Raw genomic sequence first — 22,782 nt, forward strand, 5'->3', positions numbered from 1 at the left:
TGTAGGCCTAACATAAATAGTTGTATGCAATGTGTTTGTAACTGTGTTGTCCCAGTATATTAGAGAGACAAGGTGGGAGAGGTAATATCTTTTATTGGACCAGGTTTTGCTTCAACTTTAGCTTCATCACCCACCTTGTCACTATAGATAGCTGTCTATTATATTGCGACAAGGGCTTCTGTTATTTCAACTCTGAAAATTGCAACATACCAAATACCATGAGCCATATAGTACAACAGAATTCAGCTTTTAAATCCACACATACTTGGGACTTTTTGTCCTCCAAAGAAACTCACAGTTGACCAGGAATATGTAGCAGAATAGCAATTCTGGTGTCTATCTCAACAGAAAACAAATGGTCTCTTGTAGACTACTTTGACTAGAAATCTTAGAATCAGACTCTCTTGCTTCAGTGCCTCTAGTAATATTTCACTTGTGTTGGTGGGTTAAGATGCTGTTTGCTTCCCCAAAGCAATGTTTTGCCACTGTAAAGCATTACACAGGGGAAGCACGCATTGCTCTAGCAATGTTTGCTGGCTTAACGGCATTCTGTCATTGGGAACCGTTCTCTTCAGGTTTATTTCTTTATATTTGGCTCAGCAGCAACCATTTCCCCAGTGCATGAAGGTTTGAAACTTGATTATTTCTGACCTGACAGGGGTCCCTGAGAACTGAACCTTGGACATCAAAGCACAACATAAAATAAACTTTAAAAGTTAATTTTATGTTCAATTATCAATTAATTTATTTGGATTTTTGTAGGATTGGGCAGAGAAGAATAATGTTAATGAATATCTGACTTGCTAGGCATGTAGAAGCTTGAAGTGTGAGCCTGTTCCATGGTCCTACTGAAAATAGGACTGTCCCTAAAAAGAAGGTATGGTACTGCACAGTGTGATACCAGCTTGTACATTTTCCACTTTGCTTACTTTGTCATTAGGCTATGGTTAAGCATGATTAAAAATCTATGTCTAAGGCTTTATATATGTTCTTTTATTTAGCAGTAATAAAACACAGTAATAGTTTATTTTGCTACCCCTGTTGAAAGGGAATGTCTTTGTTCACTAAGTAATTAACATGTTGTTGAAGTGAAAATGCAATAAATGTGTCATAGAAGACAAGGAGCCAACACATCGAAGACCAGAAAAAAAAATCATATACAGATATAAGAGTGTGTGGAGGTACAAAATAACTATCTATTTCAGTAGCTTAAATACCAGTTAATGAAATTATCAAAATAAATAATATCTTTTGAATTGAGTGATACAGTATATTATATAATACAGTGTGTTTATATCTATCTAACACCCCCTTGTATGGTGTTTTTCATGACTAGCTCTTGAAGCACTTTATAAGGGAGGTAAGAATCATTATCCTCGTTTTACAGATGTGGAAACTGAGGCACAGAGCCATGACTTTCCCAAGGTCACCAGCAGTCTAGTGGCCAACCCAGGAATAGAACCTTGGTCTCCTGAGGCCTAGTCAGGCCTCTATCCAGTAGGTAACACTGCCTCTAAGTGTGTAAATCTTCATTTCAACCCTCCTTACAAAACTGGTTATTTGATCAATAGATTATACAGGCTCTTTTAGAGTCATTGTGCACATCTTTGCTATGCTATCTTGTTAAATCTCCTGCCTATCCCTAATATGGAGGCAGACTAGGGTAATACTATAAAGAGGCATGTTATAATTATCCTGCACATGTGCAGTAACCAGTTCTCAAACTCTGAAATTAGGAAAAGACCAACCCTATATTAGTTCACTGGGGCAGAGACTTAGCTCATGGAGTAAGACTTGAAAAGCAAATTCTGCAGAACTGCCACAGAGAGATGTTCATTTTATTTGTACCAGTAAAAAACTGCTGTTTCAGGTGAAAATCTACCACATGAGGAAATCACTTTGTGCGCTCTGGTGAATGACCCCAGTGGGAAGCAGGTGGCATTTCCACCACTGCCCTGCATGAATTTTCCTGTGAGGGGGCCAGCTTCAGCTCCTCCTGCAAAGAACCCCTTACAGATCCTGTGAAACAGCAAGCTCTCTGAGGACATCTGTTTACTGGCCACAACAGTCCACTCTGATGCTGCATGAGTCCCATTTGCTTCTTGTAAATGAGGCTGCAGCTGTTTTGTGTCCCCAAAGTCTGGTCTGATGGAGTATGTTCTGCCACCTAGAACCTCCACAAAGGTTTACACCAGCATAGAACTTAGACCCATATGAAATGTCGTGGAGTTCAGACTGCAACAAACTTGTTTGTTCGATTTTTTTTTTTATAAACACATTAAAGTACAAGTTTAGAATGGAACACTCAGTTGCTCTTAACTATGCAACTATCGCTTCAGCAGGGACCTCTAGAACATGGGTGATTGTTTTCTTTAATTTCAGAGGGCAGGAAGGAGAAGACGGGGAGGATGCACATTAATGGTTAAGACATAAGTTAGTGCAGCCTTGGGGCTGACTTTTGTGTCCAATTTTCAGGCAGCTTTCTGTAGTACTGCCCTTTGTGAGTTATATGCCTCAAGTACAGCATTTTCTACAGAAAAATGTGAGAGTTTTTCCCCTCAGAAGGAGACCAAAATTCACAGTTTGCCTGTGCTCAGAGTGTGTGTGTATGAGTGTTTTCTTGGATGCTCCATGAATTATTCTTTTGACATACTGTTTATTTTTTTCATGAGAAAAACCCTTAGTTTAAACAGATCAGGGGGTTGTGCTTAAATTGAGTCAGTTTTCAGACTTGAATAAAATATTTTAATTACTGCATTACGTGTTTTACGGTAAAGTTTCAGTTAGGAATTGTAAATGAGGATCCTAATCACTATGGCCTGGTTGCTACTGTATATATGACTATAAAAGCCCTCTGTCCTTTGTACCTACGTATTTACATAATGTGTTCTTTATGTTCGTGTCTCATTAAACCTAGGTGTTTAATCGTGATGTCTATGGACCTCTATTTCTGCCTTTCGTTTATTTCTGCCCTCAGAATCTTTTCACTTTGAAGTAAATAACTGATTTTGCTACATGTCTTAGTGCTATGGAGCGCTGTTAAAATAATTGTACCTAGGCTTCCCAAATGTATGAAAAATGAGAATTCTTGGGAAAAGATTTTGACATCCGCTGAAAAGATGATAATGGTGTAGGCTAACAAGGAGAAATCTGTACACTTTCCTTTCAGTTTGATCACTTATTTTATACCTGTGCATTACTGTTTCTTTAATGTTCGCATATAAAATTCAGTTAAATGTTGTTCCTAAGAGCTGCAGGCAAACTCCCCTGAAAATACCAAGATAATGAACTTGAACCTGAGCTTGCTCCATCAAAGAAATGATTACAGACAATGTGTTTTAGCTTTTGGCTTTATTTGGCTTTAATTTATATTATTTTTTTGTCTGTGAAAAGTACACCTTTAAGATGAGATGTTTGTTGAATCAATATATATCTGTTGGTATTGCTAAGGGATTGCCTTTCTGCTTTCAAATCTCTCCACAAAATACCTGAGTAGGCATAATGTCAAAAATGGAAATAATCAAAATGTATTTAAGGCTCACTTAAAAAATCCATTTAAAAAGTAGGAATGTGGGGTTTTTTTCAGGCATTTTAGGACCATAAATTGAAACACAAGTATTTAAATTATTTTTTTCAAATCTACTCAAACCTGTATTTATGTAGCAATACAGTGAACTTTTCTTGTCGTTTGCATTTATGGTTTCTTGTAGCAGTTCTGTATTTTAAGACTCTAGTGACCCATAAAAAAGAAAATACTCTAATTTTCAATTTCTTGGTACTGAATATTTCCCTTCCACTGGCTTTGTTTTTATAACAGTTATTTATTTAAGAGAGAGAAAAAAAGAGAGATCTGGGGAGGGGGACAGGAGCTAAAGAAAGGAATGGATAACTTTGGAAAGATGTCATTAAATAACCGTCCTAGAATCTAATAGGATATAGTCAAACATTTAAAACAAAAACACAAACACAATGGGGAGAGGGGAGAATGTGGAGCGTCAGACCAAATAAGGTGGCTTCACTTTGAACCAGCCCTTCACTTTCTTTAACTTAAAGCATTTAACTATAGCACTGTTAATGGTGCTCAGAAAGTAAATGTCTGCAATAAGACCAGAGTCCAGAAAATGAATGTTTTTCAAACTTCATAAACCAACATCCACAGAGGGCTCTCAGATGCCATTATCTGGCACTCCAGTCACGGCCAAGCTCAGGATTTAAGAGGAAAACTATCACATAGAACTTTTTTTTTTCAGAAATCATTTTCATAAAAAGTGCCATCCTTCAGAAATCTATGGTTCCTGAAGGACAAATCTTGATGCTATGATGATTCACCTGGCCTCAGGGCGAATCATCCTAAATGAAGGATCAAGAGTACCCGTGGAAGGGCAGGTACAGGAAACTAATAGCGATAATATTCAGGAAACAGCAACTCCTTCTTCTGAAGTTTGATTTATTTATTTAATTTATTTCTTTTTTCTGTTTAGAATAGCTGAAAAGTGCCCAGCCAAGTATTTAAAATTACAAAACTAAAATATGGTACAATCACCTTACCTAGTGTTACCAAGCAGCAGCACGTAATCAAATATTACCATCCTCACACATGAGCTTATACCTCAGTCCCTCTCTTCAAAGGCCACATGATACAAATGGGCCCTGTGGCATTCCCTGAAAGACAACAAATCCAGGGTAATTTAGACTAGGGCTGGGAAGACTTTCCGGAACACTCTGCCAGCTGACTCCCTTCTGTTATATTAAGAGGGAACCCAGCAACAGCACCTCTGCTGACCGCAGCTGTGGTAGTGTATCACGAGGAGGGAAACGGTCAGTAAAGGAGGCGGGTTCCAAGCAACTTATGGCTTGTGTAGATCCCAGAGCACAGGTGTCATGTGCTTCCTATAGGATGTTCCACACCCCTAGAGGTTGGCTTCCATATGCACCAGTTCCAGCTACTGCATAGATTTGTGATGCACCGCCATGCGGAGCACATTGCAATAGTCTAAACATAAAGTGACAAAAGCATGTATGATGGTAGCTAGGTCAGCATCTAAACGTTAAGGCTGTGCCTATCCAGTGAGGTGTAGATAGAAAAATGCCTTTTTGGCCAATGGCACTTGATTGTGCTCTCAGTCTCAAGGGCAGAAACATTCGCCCCTATCTCTTCTAGTTGTTTCTCCCAACTACCAGTATCACCTCGATCTTGTCTGAATTGAACTTCAGCCAGCTCTTCCTTGCCGCAATCTCTGCCAGACACGGGTCAGTCTCCTGTATGCTCCTGTTGGATCAGTCAAGAAGAAGGAAAAAAGCTAAATTTTATCAGCATATTACCCAAGTCTCCTCACTAACCCCACTAATGGCCTGATATTTATATAGCATTGAACAAGAAGGTAAACAAATGGAACCATGCAGTTCCCCATATTAGGGAGATCTTGGAAGTGATGAGCCATTGCCCAATAGAATCTGTTAGGGAAGAATGAAACCACCCCAAGACAGCCCCTCCATTGCTGCTGGAGACCACAGAAAAGCCAGCAATGCCTCATGGTCAATGGTATTGAAACAGCTCCAATAATATTCATATGGACACCCAATCATCCTCCATTGGCAGGAGTTCATTGATCAGCGCAACAAGGGCAGTTTATGTACCAAACCCAGGTCTGTACCCACACTGAGAAGAGTCAAGAAAATATGAGGCAAGTGGATGCTGTGAAAGTTGTCCTGTCAAAAACTTCTCATAACTTTCCCCAAAAAGGAAGGCATGACATTGGCCTATAGCCAGCTAGATTGTTTATGTTAAGAGGTGATTTCTTGTGGAACGGAAGCACACAGGCCTCCTGCAGCTGCATCAGCATCCTGCCCTCCCTAATGGAGGCATTGACAATTGCCAGTAACCGAGTTACCAGTAATTCCTTGATGGCCTTCACCAGCCAGGAAGGATACAAGTTGTGGACTGAAGTACACCGCCAGCACCTCAGTCAGTGGCATTGATCAGATAAGATAGTGCATCTGTGGTGGCAAGATAGGAGGTAAATGTAGATAGTTTGACCTGAATCCACAAAAAATATAGACATTTTCTCACAAAAGGCAGGACTTGATTTAGATCTTGAATGCAGATGGGCTGGATTAATCAAGCGGTACACCACTTAGTACAAATCTGCTGACTGAGATTTTGCAGATGCTATAATACAGGCACATAATCTCCTTTTGCTTCCTGTATGGCTATAGCATATTTCAAAACCCGCTTTATCATGTAGTCTATCAATTTCAACCCTGGACTTTCATCAGGAGCAGTCTAGCTGTCTTCCCTCTTGCTTCATTCGTTACATGCCATCTGAAGACCAAAGTGACTTGTGACAGTAAAGCCATTGAAGAGGAGGCCAGCGGCCACATGATCAAAATACAATCCTAATATACAATCCTACTAAACCATCAACCAAGTAGGGAAAGTAAAATCTCCCTCTGAAAATCTTCTGGCTCCATTAACCTCTGAGGGCAGAACTTGAAAACAGGCTTTTTTTTGCTCCAACAAGACAGCTGAGCCGCATCCTCCCAATCTTCAATCCCAGCCCAAACACCAGATCAAAAGTATAATTAGCAAAGGGCATAATTCTGTAACTTTCTCTAGCAAAGCTCTGATTGTCCTTTGAAATACCCTACTATAGAGGTCCGTTCCCCCACCCCTGGTTCAAATGGCTGTGAATTTAACCCTTCCTCAAAGACAGTAGAACTACCCTATGTTCTATGCACAGCTGTTGTGCTTCAAGAAACACTCTAAGTGGTGGAGCGACAATTTGTCTAGAATTACTTGGCAACATAACAAGGGACCTCTAACAGTTTCAATGTCACCTATTTTACTACACAGCAATCTCTTCTCTTAAATCCCAGCTCTCTTGACTATGTGCCGTTTAAGCCAATGCTTCTTTCTTGGTTCTATAATGATTTTAAGTCCTACTTTTAGAAGTATGTATCCTCTACTGTAATGTAAAAAACTCATCACTGTTTAGTTTCTATTTCTTTCCTAAATCTGCAACAGTAATTGGTTCTAGAAGGGTGGTGAGAGCAACTTGAAAACATATTCTTTGTCATAAATGCAAGGAAAATTACCCGTCTGCTGACAAGGAGACATCTGACCCAATATAGTTTCTGGAGAAATTCAAAATGTTCATTATAAAATGTAGGTGCAAAGCAGCAACGACCATCTGTGAAATAGGCTACATTTTCTCTGGAGAGAAACCTGGCAACACTTAGGCTGGGACATATCTTCATGCAAGAGAGTGAGGGACTGTTAAAAGAAGCGGGGAAGATACATCAGGATTCCGAGCAGTGTCGGGGGGGAGGGGAATTTACAAAAATGTGAAAAAGTGAAGAATGTGAGCTGAGTGGGATGGATGAGTCTGACACTCTTGGGAGAGGTCATACAGGAGAACATAGCCAGCAAGGAGTTGGGAGAGATTTGAAACCAAAATCCTCAAAATTAATAAAACACATTTATGGGCTATTATTTTTATTATAATTTATTTGCATATTTGATAGCACTCAGGGGGCCTCAGTTAGGTTCAGGGGCCCACAGAAGAAAGGGACAGTACTTCCCCAAAGTGTGCAAGAGCAATACAATGTTTTGCTCCCAGAGAGAATTACTCCCACTTGCCCATAGTTTTGGTCAGTATACCACAAGCTTGGAAATACATTCTACCCTTTGGGAAATGTTTAACTGCTGTCACCTCGAAGCCAGTCAATATTTGCTACACACACACACACACACACACACACGTGCGCGCGCATATATGACCTCTGTGATATTTGTTTACCCCTGATTTATGAGATCCCATTGCACATTATAGAAGAAGAAAACTAAATATGCAAAGGACAGATAGACTTTTAATGGAGTTACTAGCTCAGTGTTTCTCCACAGAAACTGACCTAGAAATTGCTTTTTTAATACACAAGTCAAAATATGCAAATTCAGAATTCAGAGTGGCAGCTTAGAACTTGTATACACTTTGTTAATTTTCTTATGAAGGACAGGGAAATTTCTCATTTTACAAAGGCTGTTCATCAGCTTCTAAAACTGAGGATTGCAGACCACAGAGCTATGTAAAACCTGGGAGAGAGGGGTAGGAGTTGACCCCCTGAGTTTCATCTTGAGTTTCCAGGTCAAGTGAACCAAAACACGTAGAGTGAAATTCAGTGAAAGTACCACATTTCATTTGGTTTTCCTGTGAGATCCATCAGGGTTTGCTTATAAAGACTGTGAATTATTGTCGAATTTGCACAGTGCTTCAAATTTATAACAAAACCCAAAACTGGGAGAATTACCAGCAGTTTCCTTTTGATTGACAATATTTTCTGAATTTTTCTTAGCACCATTTACTTTGCCACCACACGAGGAAATTTCTGGGATGGCTACTACAAGTAGAACTCCTAGTTAATCTGAATTCCCTTACCATTTTTGCAGAGATTAATCATTCTGTATAAATAAAAAAGTATAAACATCTAGTGCTTCTACCATCACCTTTCTAAATAATAATAATAATTAATAATAATGTATCCTAGCCCTGTTAAAATATTTGTAATGAAGGAGTGTAAATTTTGCTGGAAGAAGCATTTTCATTCCATATTCTGCTTCCTGATCCTACTCAACAAAACTAAAATTTATTTTTTAAAAGTATATCCATTAGTTATCTTCTCAGTCCCTACAATCTTTCAATGGAAACATAGTTTTCCCTCCTTCCTCCCCGCTCCTTGTTATAACCATAAAGAATCAGTACCATGAATTTCAGTTAAGTTTGATTAGCCCCTAACTACAGCTGCCACCACATTTGGCAAGGAAACCTCGTCTGGAAGCATTCTTGTCGATAGGTAAACAAGCAGATATACTGAGCTGGTGGACAGATGAATAGGAAATAGCTTGATTCCCCATGATAAATCTATCGCGGGTGGAGAGAAGATTCATGTAAAAACATTTGGTTATGCGGTGGTATAGAGGATTAGGCACATGCTATAATTAATGCCAGTAGCAGTAAAAGGACATTAGGGATGTACTGTGTGTTGATTATTTCTTCATTTTGTTTATGCTAGTTTCCTCTCCTTCGCAGCTGTATGGCTATTGCCAAAGAAAGCCCCAGAGACCAAGCTTTAGCCGCTGCTCCTCTGTAACTGCATCATTACCTCGCTCCAAACAAAGTCCTTTTTTTTTTTTTGTCAATAGAGGATGAAAACATTATTGGATTCAGGAGCTCATAGTAGTCCTATATGCAGCTAGGGACGAGGAGGATAGATTTATGAAATGGACCATTTCAAATGGCATTATCTTCCCACAGTGAGGTACACCTTTCATAAATCATGGGAGAGTGTTTGAAAAATAGAGCATTTGTTATTCCTGCTGTATATTATATTTGCATCCTCCACACTATGATCTTAAGGGGGGGCAGGAATCCTCAGCTTATTTTTGTTCATTTCTAGCAATTAAGGCTTTGTATGTTATAAGGAGAAAAAAAGAAAAGAAGATAATGCAGAAGAAGAATTGGGGAAAAGTTTAACTGTTTTATTTTCCAATTTATTTCAGACTTAATTTTCTAGTGTTGGTAGAAAGCCAACAATTTATTCTTTAAACTCGTGGAATGTTACAGAGCCTTCTATGCCTCATTATGTTGCAGCCAAGCTAATATAGATGCTTTAGGATCAGCTAGGAAGAGGAGCGCAAGTACAATCCAAAGCTTTTTATTATTTGTTATTTATTAATACTGCTTTGTTTTTCTTCTCTGATACTCAAAGTGTCTACTTTGCTACATTAATAAAATGGTCTCTGATGCCTCTCGAACTTATCTGCCATCTATGTATCGTACTGGGAGAAAAGAGAGTCAGTATTTCTTCTGTGTTTTTCACAATCCAATATTGCAATAATTTTACCAATGAATCTGATGCACCTTGGGATAAATGCAGGTCTCTGTTAAACCTATAACTAGACTGATGCGAAAAGTCAACATTTATTACACAGTATTATTTGTGTGGCTGCTTTAAAAATCATCTCTTTGCTCTGGAGAGGAAAGTTTCTAGCATGTTCTATGGTAGCAACATGTCATTACTTGTAATGAATCAAAAAGAGAAGCCTTGATTTTGGCCAATGTATTTTGTCCAGCAATGTTGGAGACAGTGAAGCAAAATTACCTGGTCTTATATATAAAAACCTGAGGAAGTTTCATAGAAAAGGACTAAATTTAAAAATAACATTCTTTATAAAGTCAAGTACTCAAAAGTTTTCAGATTTATGGTTTCTTCTGCAACCTTTAGTCTGCCTGTTTGTGAGTAAGCATTATGATATAGTTTTTAATGATATGATCACTAACTATTTTTTCCATAGGACCCAGGCTCGTTCATTGTAGAATATGGACGCACAAGTGGACAGAATTAAAGTTGTATGGGTTACTGCTAACCTAGGTTTTCATAATTTTCAAATGCTTGACTTTGCTACCTAAATAATGGTCTTTTTAGGCTAGGGTTTTTTGGTATGTTTAAATGTTTACACCGTATGTTTAGCAGGTGGCCAAAGGTTTCCTGACCAGCTCAAGTGGCAGAACAGAAATGGTGATTTTTAGAAGTTTATACCTCAGCCAAACCTGAATGATAGAATGTTATCCTTCTCTTCTCTTCTCATTTCTCCCTGATCTCTCTCAGTCATGCTTACCAAGAACTTTTGTTGTAGCCAGAACCTAGATGAGAGAAGAATGCTCATGTGATCATGAAGTTCAAAAATTTATCTTCAGTGGAAAGTTTAAAAAAAAAATTAAAACAAAAAGTCAAGGTCAAATTGGCAATTTATTCCTGAAATTTCTGCAGACACTATTACTTCAGATGTTATGAGCCCTGCTTTTCAAGACCTGATTTGGAAAGAGCTTTGGACTCTCGGGTCCTCAGCCTACTGTCCTAAGGACCATTTCCATACTTAGGTATTTGGATCCTGAATATGGTGGGTTGGCATGTGAGATGTTAATTCTCTTCAAGGTTCTTGAGAGTTTGTTACCTTGATAGAGTGAAATGCACATAGCTTGTGCAAGCTTACTGTATCACGGATGCTGCTAACTCATGAGCTGAGTGAGGTGATCCCTCTTTATGACATGTATGCATTGATAAAGTTCACACATTCACTACACATTTCCAGGTAGATATGCCTGTTGTGCTGAAAGAAGATGTAAAGTATTTATCAGCCTGCAGCATTCCCAGGAGAGCATTAAAGTTGTAAAAGACAGTTCTCCAACATTCAGCACCATATTTTCATCTGGGGAGACAGGAAATGTTCTTGTCTCAAAAAAATTGTGATCCCTGGCCCATAAAAAGTGAGAAGAATGCATAGCAGCTTGTTGAAAACAAATAGCTATAGCTTCTTGTGAGAAAGAGTAGAATCTGATTTCTGTGACTTTAAGAGCTTGGTACACAATAATATTGGTCATGTCACTATGACAGAGGAATTGCTTTTATAGTTGAGCTGTGATGTTTTCTTATGTCTTGAACAATAGTGTATATGATGATAAAAATGGCTCTCTCATGGGTATTGCCACTCCTATTTTGAGGCCATAGTATATTTTTCTGTTGCTGTAAAGTGGTTCTGAGTACACCATTCTGTATGCAGTGTTGTTGTAACTGTGTCGGTCCCAGGATATTAGAGAGACAAGGGGGGATGAAGTAATCTCTTTTATTGGACCAACTTCTCTTGGTGAGAGAAACAAGCTGTGTCAGTTTTGTCTATCCACTGGTTTTGGTCTTTGCAGTTCTTTACTTGTGGTCAGGATAAGGAATTTCCCATGTGGTATTCCAGATCAGCACCGAGTCATTGAAGGGCAGATGGTATTTTACTCCACCCTTGGTATATTAATAGCACAGTTTGCGTGTTTTAAGACTTGAATGTATTAAGCTGTTGGGTAAAGCTAGGATTCATCTCAGGCTGTTTTAACAGCATTGTCAGCTGCAGTGGTTCTGATTTACTGAGTAAGCATGACTATAGGCAAATGATCTTTCTGCATACAGAATTAATTACAATTCAGGACTGATGAACTTTTACGATCTAGTTAATTTTTTAAAGATGCTGTGAATGGTTTATTGAAATTTTTTAAAAAGCGATAGTTTTCTGCCCCTGCTCTCGTAAAATCCTGTCCTGCATTTAATGTTGGCCTAATTTAGTAAAAGATGTAAGTATCTCTTCTCTAAAGCACTATTGTGTAAAGGCCAAATCAAGGTTTCAGTACACTTCTTTTCAGGTAAACTCACATTGCTTCCTGATGGGCATCCATGAGGTGTTGGATCATGCCAGTGTAGGAGCTTCTGCTCTGCTCTTTTGTCCTTGAATGCCCTTAAAATGATTTTTTAAACAGCACAGCGTAAATTCTGCATAATGGTTACTAAATGCCATCTTATGAAGTGTTATGAATGAATATTAATTTTAAAACAGTATGCTCCAGAGCATGTATGTGTCAAATATTTTTATAGTGCAGACCACCTCATAAACCGGTCCCTCCTATTTCTGATTGTACAGAGCACTTCCCCTCTGATTCGAGATAGACCAAATTGCCTTCCATTCACAATTGCATAACATCCTGGGCCAAGTACAACAATTGCTTATATGGAAAAGTAATATTATGAAGCCATTTACTTGACTCTTCTCCCATTTAAAGCAATGGTAAAACACCTAGTGCCTTGTTCCATCCGCTGACCCCCACAAGTCCAGAGATCACAACTTTGGAAAGCACTGTTTTATGCATTTAAAGCTTGGTCAGAATTTTGCAGGAACATCTTTTATTGACTCTAAGATTGCAGTTCTTTGACCCAGTTCATGGTACTCACCTTCTCTAGACTCATAAAGTTTTCTTGTTTTAATCAGAGGATTCTGTGCAAATAGAGGCCATTGGACTTTACATTGCTTGTGGTATCATAGCAAACGATATCCCCATGAATCCTGCTTCTGCTCTCAGTTACAGTGATGTAAATCTGGAATAATAATAGCATTAGAAAAGGGAACTGTCTCTTATGTATTAACTTCAAACCCCAGCAAGGACATATAAAAACTTTGCTAACGTTTCCTTTGTAAATGATAGGAGAGAAAGGACTAAACATTAGTCTTCCATTAAAAATAGATCAAAAAATACCAAAAGGAGGGGGGAAGCCAGCGAAATAAGAAATTAGGATACCACCACTCAAGGCCTGCAGATGAGGTTGCTAAACATTATGTTTTCTCAGGCTACTCAGATTTTAACTTCCTGTCTGTGCCTGAAGCAATAAAGACAGAAACACTATAATTAGCTTCAAAACCTTTCCTAACAAAAACAGCAACAAAAACCCCTCCTGGCTGCATTTTTTTTTATTTTCCCCTTTCGCTAAATTTCTGAATAAATAACAGGACAGTGTTACCTGCTCAATTTAGGGCACCCCACCTATACCCTACCGAGGGCTCAAGGCGTAACCTGGTCAATTTAGGGTACCCCACCTATAACCTACCGAGGCCTCAGAGTGTAAGACACCAATCAATTTAGGCACTCCCACCCTTTCCCTTCCTAGGGCTCAGGGTGTAAGGCAGCTATCCTTACCCACGGGGTTCAGGAAGAAACCTGGTCAATTTAAGTTCTCACCCTTTCCCCTCGGGGCTCAGGGCTCTACGGGTCTGTGGAACCTTTTCCCAGTGAAAGAGTCTTACACAGCTGTGCTATAAACATCTATTTATTAGCAAAACACATGGAATACATTTACCAAGCAAATGTCTTATGCTCACCACTCCCAGTATACACACAAATTTCACCTGATGGCCAGTCAGGATTCATTCATCTGGGGGTTCCTGGCGATGCCTCTGCACGTCATGGTCGTGCAGAGGGGTCAGAGTTCCAGCAGCTTGATGTTGAACTTCAGTCCAGAAATGGTTCCTGGCAAGCGTTGTTATTCATTTACATTATATAGGTAAAACTAGCTCCCTCCTTCAAATTTACTTAATTTATCACATGATCCCACACTCCTAAATAACAAAAATGTTAACCAATTACGCACTGGCATCTATGTGTCCTCCCTCCTGCCCAAGTTCTTTACATTTTATCATTCATGCCCACATTGTAACTGAATTGTGTCCTTCTCTATTTGTGCAGATGGTCAGCATAAAATGCTGGTCAGAGCTTATTTTACCATTTGTTGAGTCTCTTTCTGAATCCTCCCTAATTTCCCAGTGCCTGGGTGTCTCTACTTTATAACCTTGGTTGTTATAACTCTCGTTAGGGACATTCCTGAGGTGGGGGTGCTTTATCAGCAGCAGAACATTCTTTGTTTCAGTTTTAGTGGTGAACTCCCTGAGTTTCACCCAAGGCTGGTTTTTCTTTGGGGGGGGGGGGGGGGTGTTGATCAGGTCTCAGGCCTACAACAGGTGCAACCAGGATTTTGAATATTAACTTGGATGAGAGCATGAAAAGGTGTTCCCTTTTCTTTCTTGGAGAGTCTGGTTGTGCTATCGTTGAATACAACTGTTCCAATTGGATGCTTGCTTGAAGAATTTTAATTTTCATGCTTGAAAGAAGAAATCTCAGGTTTCCTGGGTGAACTAGCTGTTAATGGATTTTTTTAAAATGTACAATCGATGGCGTAGGAGGGTGTGGACTGTGCTGGGCTCAACATACATACTCTGTGATCAGATAACGTGTTATCATAATGAAGCCGGTGGGTAACACTTTGCATTGTTCAATAAAGCAATTGGTCTGCCCCCCTCACTTAGCCTCTTGAGCACTACAAAGAATAATGGTGCACCTAACTGCTATTTATAACAATTTTCACTTGCTCCAGGGTCTAAATTGGAAACCTAATTTAAGATCTATAAAAAGCTAAATATGTAAAAAAAAGTCCCAAAATGAAGCGAGAGCTGCTGCTCACACGCATTTCAGGCTATTGCTCTCTCTGATTTACCTTGCAGTGGATATATAATTATGTCATTGACAAAACACTAGCAATTAAATCATTTTTCTTAGGGTACTGTTTTATGACCAAGGACAAGCTGCAAAAAGTCAAAGGAAAAACAGAGTGTGCTAATCCCCAGCACATGACAGTGGGGAGTGGGGAGTCATGTAAAGACTTTGTTTTCATGTTTTGAGAGACATAGCAGGTGAGGGAAGAGGTTCTCTCTTTAAAAAATATCCTTTCCAACATAAGCCAATTTTAGTTATCTTCTTTTTCGCTTCTGGTCAATGTGTCTTCATTGCAGTTCTTCAGAACAGAAAACCTAACATAGGTACCCGTGTGCATATATATGTTTATATAGGCAGACATATATGCTTTTGCGTGTCTGTAGCTATATACTACAGGTACTGTAGTACAGTACAGGTCCTGTATACCTGCATGTAGATTTGTAATATAAGGTTTGTGTGTGTGCTCATTTCACAGCCTCTCATGATATTCAGCAGGCTAACACCAACTTTGATAAGGGTATTTGTGGTAACATGTTCGTGCTTTTATGACAGAGTTGGTATCAACAGTTTCAGTATCATTTTTTCTATTTGATTATGAGCGTGTTAGTGTTTCAGCGTAGCCTAATTATCGCTTTTGACTCACCCCAACATATAATGTTGCATGTCATGCTGTACTACTTTTAATTTCACAGCTGAACACATTTCTATTGTTCTAATCCCCCTCTCCAAGTCTCAGCTTAACTCCATCTGGAGGACATGCAAGGTGTATGGCTTCCTGAGGTAGCAGTAGTGATATCTATGGATCACCCTGCAGGGAATATGAGTGGAACAGTGCAATCCAAATATTCTCCCCTTCAGGAACTAAATGTGTCATTCTTATGGCACATGCTGCCTCTATCAGATGGACTAGTGTTCCTGGGCTGCTGTTGAATGTGAGTGTATCATTCATAAGCATGGTGCTATCGGACCACTGGACTTTCTCTGCTGGAGGAAAAGCTAAATAACAGCTAAGGATGTAAGAAACAAGGAAGAAAGAGTTCAATATCAAATTTTAAAAATGGAGAGGCACCTCACAAACATATCAATAATATTGTTCCTTATTATCTATGTATCTATGTGTTTTTCAGCACGTATGGCAGTGAAAAGAACTGATATTTTAGCTCCCAGAGCCTTTCCTCGTTGCTCTAGCCTTAGTGTCTTGTCATGAGGTTCTGATGTGGCTTCTTCCTGAAAATGTCTGTTGCTCACTTATCCAATTTCTATCAATCTAAAATACTCCTTCATTTCTTGCTTGGGAAAACTTCCAAATGCCTAAGTGAAGTGCAGTCAAATTTTCATGGCCTATGGAAAATCCAGTCTGCATTCTAATGACACCTCTGAAAGTTTCCTACTTTCCTATGCAGCCCACTTATTACCTTCTGAGTTATTTGTCCTCCTCTTCCAAAGAAATCTATTTCAGGGAGTAGCAAAAGTACATAGTATGTGAGTGCTTAACCAAACATCTCGCATTAATCCAGTTCAAGCTTTTTCATAAATGCAGACTAAGGGAAGGCTGCTTCCTGACAGATTTAATATCAACATTTTCAGAATCAGATTTCAACATTTTGAACTTCAGAGGTCTCAAGGCAGTATTTTCCCTCTCTTTGTCAAACATCATTGAGGAGATAGGCTTTCATGTTTAAAGAAAGTAGTTTATCTTAGACTCTGGATAGATGTAACCAAGGTTTTTTTGTATACTATACCAGTGGCAGCTGTAGATCAAAATTTTAATTGGACACAGTAAACTTACTCAGCTGGACATGAGCTCATTAACTATGGCACTTTTATATGTGCCTATGAGGTCTATGCTATGACTGCTGGACTGTTCGATGAAATGTGGGTACTCCTTCTGATTATATATTAAACAGTGGTAGGAATAACAAAGTCAGCATTTACAACTAATTACCCTACAGTAATATTTGAGACTCTGCAGTTCTTGTATCTCAGAATGCACTATGGGGTAATGGTTTGTAAACGTTATCTTTTAAATTGAGAGTCCACTGTAGCAAGTATGGTGGCAGGATGTTCTTAGTTGTGGCCCTCAGCTCTGGAAAATGCTCCTCCGCAGCTGTGAAAGATTGTGAATTTGTTGCCCTCATGGATGTCATAGAATCATAGGACTAGAAGGGACCTCAAGAGGTCATCTAGTCCAGTCCCCTGCACTCATGGCAGGACTAAGTATTATCTATGTTGCATAGTGTATCAATTTGCAGAAGCTTTTGCCCAAAGTGCGTTTTGAATATGGGTGTTCTTCTGGCTTGTGAAGTTTCTTTGGACTTGTCGTTTTGTTAACTGAGTTTGCTTTAATTTGTAATTGAGGCATGGAGGGTGTGACTTCTGTGACTTGACTTATTAGTGGCTAGATTCTGTGCCCCTTATATAGTACCTTACATCACAGTTAGTTCCACTGGCCTCGATGGGCCTATTCTGAAAGGTACTGCTCACTGTGACTAGGACTGGCATAATCTGCACCAAAATGATGACTGTGAAAAAGATTATTACAATTCAGGTTTATAATCAGAAATACTTCACAATGTGAGTGAAAGTCTATGAATCACGTACTTAAAGATGTGTGGTCTACAGTTATAATAGGACGTTAGCCACAGGTTCTTGGAGCCAACAGGTTATCCCTCTCTGATTTTGTGAGGGAAGAGGTACAAGTATGTTAACCTGTGTGTTGACCATGTAGTTTATACAGTGGATAGCATTCAAAGATGACTTTTTGAGGTCACAAGTGAAAACAATGTTAACACCAGTAATTTTGTGGTAGCATGCGTGTTCCAGAATATAGCATTTATCTGCCCTGAACATGTCAGTTCGCAGTGATCTGGGTTCAGCGTGTAGAGAATAGAGATGTCACAGACTGAGGCAATATGGCTAATGTTTTGTCTGTGAGAAGGATAGAGCCCAACTGCTGCACACCTTTAATCTTGTATCTTCTTTCCTGTGAAGCCTTTGTAATTCATAATACAGTCACGTTACTCAGGAATGTTTCTTTAGATAGATAGATTCTATCTCTGAGAGCTTAAGTCAAGGGATTTTCAAACAGTCACTTGATTTATGTATGTGAACGTGTAGCTCATAAAAGGACTTTATTTTACAACTTCTTTAGCAATATAGGGAAGAAAACCCCAATAATAATTATAACTCAGTTACTATTATTTTTCTTTTATTCAATGCAGCATCATATATTTGTGTGGGTGGAATTCTCATCATTGTATCAATTTGCAAAAGAAAAAATTGCATGGTGAGGAAGATGACCAGTGCTTCCACCTTTACTTGAGTTTGTTCCACAGTTCTGTTTTCTTTACTGTGACTGTATTAGCAAATTTGATTTCAGTTCTCAACGCTCTTTCTTTAGTTTCACTTATTATACTTTTACATTTGTTAATTGCTGTATGAACCATTTTTGTGTGAGTAGATTCACTATTTCAAATCATTAACAAATACACCATTTTTTCCGCACTTAAATACCTTTTTTTTTAAAGCTCAAATATTATTTGGCCTTATTTTCTCCAATTCATCACTAGTCATTAGATGAGTGAAATACCATGGTGCCTTTTTTAAGACTTGGACTAGCTGACTTAACATTCAACCACTCTTGCTTTTTGAGGTTTCTCTTCTTTATTGAAACAGTCCTTTTAATGTCATCTTTAATTTAGTCAGATAATGTCATCAAAATAACATTTACTCTATTTCTGCAAATTCACTGCATTATTAACTAGTGTAACTAGACAAAAAGATGGTATTAAACCCCCATGGAAATATATACTTACAGTAAAAAATGATACAGTTCATAGAGGCTCTATATTTAATTTGCAATTTCAAAGCACTCTCTATGGAAAGATTTTATGGTTCTGAAATAATTTAAAAGCACGTTTTACTTGAACCCATAGTAGGTCTCCCCATTGTGTGTGTTATGGTTCTTTGCACAGTTGTAAAATAATCAAAAAAATAGGTGTAACAGGACCACAGTTAAAAAAAAAAATCTTCTGATCATCATCCTTTCAGTTGAGTGGGTCTGGGGTCTTTCTAAATTTTAGAATTGATTGAACACTTTTATTTCAAAAATGCTACATCAAAGAATTTGCCTTTCTAACACAGATTTATTTTAATTTGATGCCCTTCTATTTTCTGTCTTAGAGGACACATTCAATTTTGCTGTTCAAAATTAATTTGGATTTAACACCTAAACTGTATTTTAAAAAAGTGTTTGACAGCCCAGCTTTTGTTAACATGAGCTCCTGTTAACATCAAGGTTACATCTTCATGTGTGTTGTTATAATCAAGACCTTCTTACAGGCTTCACTCTCTAGAATCATAAAATTAGATATGGAAAAGAGCTATTTGCTCATTTAGTGATTCCTTTGCCAGTGTAGAATTGTTCCAAACAGCGTGCCTTCTAATATGTTTCAAACTATGTTGCCACCATTTCTATTTGAAAGTTTTTCCATAGTCTAGCTCTCACATCTCTCAAGAGCATTTAAATGAATGGAGTTCCAATTGATAAAACGAATGTCTAAAAAGGGGAATCTCAAGTAGGAGTAGGGAGGTTATTTTACCTCTGAATTTGGCTGGAATTCCAGTTCTGGTGTCCACCATTCAATACACAAAGGATGTTGAAAAATTGGAGAGGGGTCAGAGAAGACCCACAAGAATGATTGCATTATAGGAAAATGTGTCTTAGCATTAAAAGTCTCAAGAGTTTAATCTGTTAAATTTAACAAAGACAAGGTTTAGGGTTGACTAGATCATAGTCCATAAGTACCTACATGAGGGAAAAAAGCTTGGATCATAGAGGGTTCTTCAATCTAGCAGACAAAGATATGACCAGATCTAATGGCTGGAAGTTGAATCTGGATAGATTCAGAATAGAAATAAGGTGCAAATTTTTAACACGGAAGGTAATTTGTCAAGAGTTTTGGTGGATTCTCCATCACTGGAAAATTTAAAATCAAGATGGGTTGTTTTTCTAAAAGATATGTTGCAGTTCAAAGAGAAATTAATTCAAGGAAGTCCTATAGCTTGTGTTCTACAGATCAGACTAGATTATCACAGTGGTCCCATTTAGCCTTATCATCTATGAACTCTAGTTAACTAGCATGTTTGTAAATGCAAATATAGACACTCCATAAATATTTATTCCAGGACACTTATGTTTATTCCCGTTTCTGGGTCACCCAAGGCTGAATATTAAAAAGATGTTTTTAGCCATCTCAGATAATCCCTTTCCATCCTTGATGTTTATATTCTTGAAATATTTGTAAATAGCTATCATATAATCTTTTCCAAACAGTTCATATTTAGGTTTTTGAATCTTTCCTTGTATATCAATTATCCCATCGTATCCTTTATTCAATTTTGCTGCTTATCTCTGAACTCCCTTTAATCTGTCTTCATCTTTCTGGTAATAAGGTGCCTCGAACTGAACACAGTGATCCGTCATGTAGTAAGCCATCTGATTATATGAATTAGTTGTAATTACATTTTGAAAAACAAAGCTACAGTGCAATTATACTTTAATTGCAATGTAACTACACTATAATTCACATACTGTTATTATAAACTGTAATCTTTATTCTTTAATAATGAGGGGTAAATTCTTTTAATATGAGCAAACATGAAAAAATTCCAAACCAAACCATTGCTGAGGTTCAAAAAGTTTGACTAAGTTTTGCTTGTCCAGTATTTTTCATGCATGTGTGTCTGTCTATTCACTGTTTAGTTCTAGGTAGAACTGGAAATAGAAGTGCTGAAATACAGCAAGAAAGGTTGTTCTTGTGATCTTTTCATTGTGATAGGAAGAAAGGAGTATCAGAAATCTCATGAGAAACTATGTCATATAAGATTTCCAGTCCAGATTTGCAGAGCCAAGAGCTGGCTCTTTGGATAAACATCTAAACTTTTGAGTTCTCATTACAATAAAATCTCAGAAGCTTTTGAAGTTTGCTCATCACTGCTCCTGAATAATGTTTGTTTCCTCCATGATTTTGGTAGTTGACTGGCGATGAATTGAAGTTTTCAACTCATCTTTTGAAAGACCAGGATATCAAAGATCAAGCACGCACATGTACACTTCTAGTTATTTTCTGCTGACTCCTTAACATTTTAGTGAAGATATGATGACAACAGAACAAGCCTAATTTGAACAGGAATCAGACATTGCAAAGACCTCTCAATGGTTAATTAGTTCTTTGTAGCTCTACAAATGATTTTAGTCTTTTCAACATGAGTTCAGTGGAAGCATGTTTGTTATTAACAGTATCACTGAGAAAAAAGGCATGGTCTGTGGTCTGGTCTATCAGAGCACTGGGGAGGCAAATTTCAGAGCAAGGGTCTTTCTAATGAAGTGCCCTATCCCCAGACATGCAAATCTAGGTAAGGTCCATTTAACTATTCAATGATCTGAGAGAGGACTATAAAATATCTATTCCCCTAACCATAAAGCATTTTTTCAGATGTAATCCAACACTTTGAGTTACACTAGGAAGTCTCTGAGGAACTGAATTCAAAATACTGCTTAGAAATAAGCATCTGACATTTCCATGTGATTTACTAAGACAACCTGATGTAAAGTACATTTCAGCAATTCGCTTTCGATGTGACAAAGGTATGGGCAACAGAGGCAAGGCCCTCATCACAAAGAAAAGGTAACAACCTTCTTACCAAGCACTTATGGAAAAGATTATTCTTGGACACATCTGCAGCATGAACATCCAGAAGCAGCTGAGGATCCTAAAGGACCCCCTGGCTGAAGCAATTAAACAGCTGTCTAAACAGCTGGAAGGCTCCCAACTTTCCCTTTCTTTGCCTGTGTCTTGCCCAAGGATGTGTCTTTGTCAGTAGAAATATTACAGCTTTTTATTGTCTGCTGTACATATATGTTCAAAAATAGTTTTAATCTGTTGAAAGCAGGGAGAAGATAAGCATTTGATGTGCATTCTTTATCATCTTCTGAGAAGTACCTTTAGCTCCATGCATGAACATGAACACATAAAGTATCTCTCAGGATTTCTTTGGGACAGGAAAACTGCTAACTTGTAAACTGAACTTCTCAGAAAGTAGTATCCTCCAGAAGCAGATCTTCACCCTTAAACATGTGGGGAAGGTGGTAGTTTTCCTTGAAAAAGAAGCTGAAGATCATGCAGATGTGATGCACAAATCTGATGAGATGGATCTTGGCGCTAAGATGAACCAGTATGAAAACCATGTCATATTACATCAAAAACTGGGATGAATGTCTGGCTTTGGTGAATAACAGTGCATACTAAATGCAAAAATGGGTATTTTTAAGCTGATCACATGTAGAAGCAAGGTGTTCTTTAGCAGCCTTTGCCACATCAGATTCAAGTACATTGAGGACTAAGAAGCAGCTGAAATATACAATTTGTCTCTTACATTTTTTGAGAAGTTGATCTAATTTATTGTCTGTTTGCAATGAATTAGTGCTAGAGAGGGAATACATTATATCTTTGTCCCTTTTTCGGAGTCCGATTGGGAAAGAAAAAGTCACATACAGTATGTTTAGTATTTGTGTGCTTCATCAATTCCAGATTCACTTAACTGGCAGATATAATCATTCAAGGCTTATATATTTTTCCAGTAGTTTAAAATGTCTTTAAACGTCCAGAATAGATAATATATTTTATCCTTCCAAGTGAAATGTTTTGTTTATAGGAATCTACTGTAGGTTATCAAAAAAGGGAATGTGGGAAGCCAGGGACTTAATGGTAGAAGCTACTGCTCCTGTTAGTATATGAGCACAAATATACTAGAGATTTTTTTTGGAGCAGCAAATGCAATAACAAATCTGAATGTGCAGGGATGA

The 22,782-nt window shown here is 38.2% G+C and overlaps 1 protein-coding gene and 1 long non-coding RNA gene across 7 annotated transcripts in view; one reads left to right on the forward strand and one right to left on the reverse strand.

The window, feature by feature from the left end:
* WWOX (WW domain containing oxidoreductase) overlaps nucleotides 1–22,782 on the forward strand; it is a 675,021-nt gene that overhangs the window by 493,332 nt on the left and 158,907 nt on the right. The window contains exon 9 of one of the 6 annotated variants that reach the window (XM_037877520.2): nucleotides 763–877. The exons of the other annotated variants lie outside the window; for them this stretch is intronic. Coding sequence (XP_037733448.1) covers nucleotides 763–807 — 45 coding nt within the window. The 3' untranslated portion in view covers nucleotides 808–877. Of the gene's footprint in view, nucleotides 1–762; nucleotides 878–22,782 lie in introns of those variants that run through there. 6 annotated transcript variants of the gene reach the window in all.
* LOC122462517 lies at nucleotides 10,650–13,901 on the reverse strand. The gene is made up of 3 exons (XR_006285092.1): nucleotides 13,775–13,901; nucleotides 12,826–12,969; nucleotides 10,650–10,700 (listed from the first exon to the last, which is right to left on the reverse strand). It is a non-coding gene; the product is annotated as an uncharacterized LOC122462517 (long non-coding RNA).

This window comes from Chelonia mydas, chromosome 12 (assembly GCF_015237465.2).
Source record: "Chelonia mydas isolate rCheMyd1 chromosome 12, rCheMyd1.pri.v2, whole genome shotgun sequence".
Lineage (NCBI taxonomy): Eukaryota > Metazoa > Chordata > Testudines > Cheloniidae > Chelonia > Chelonia mydas.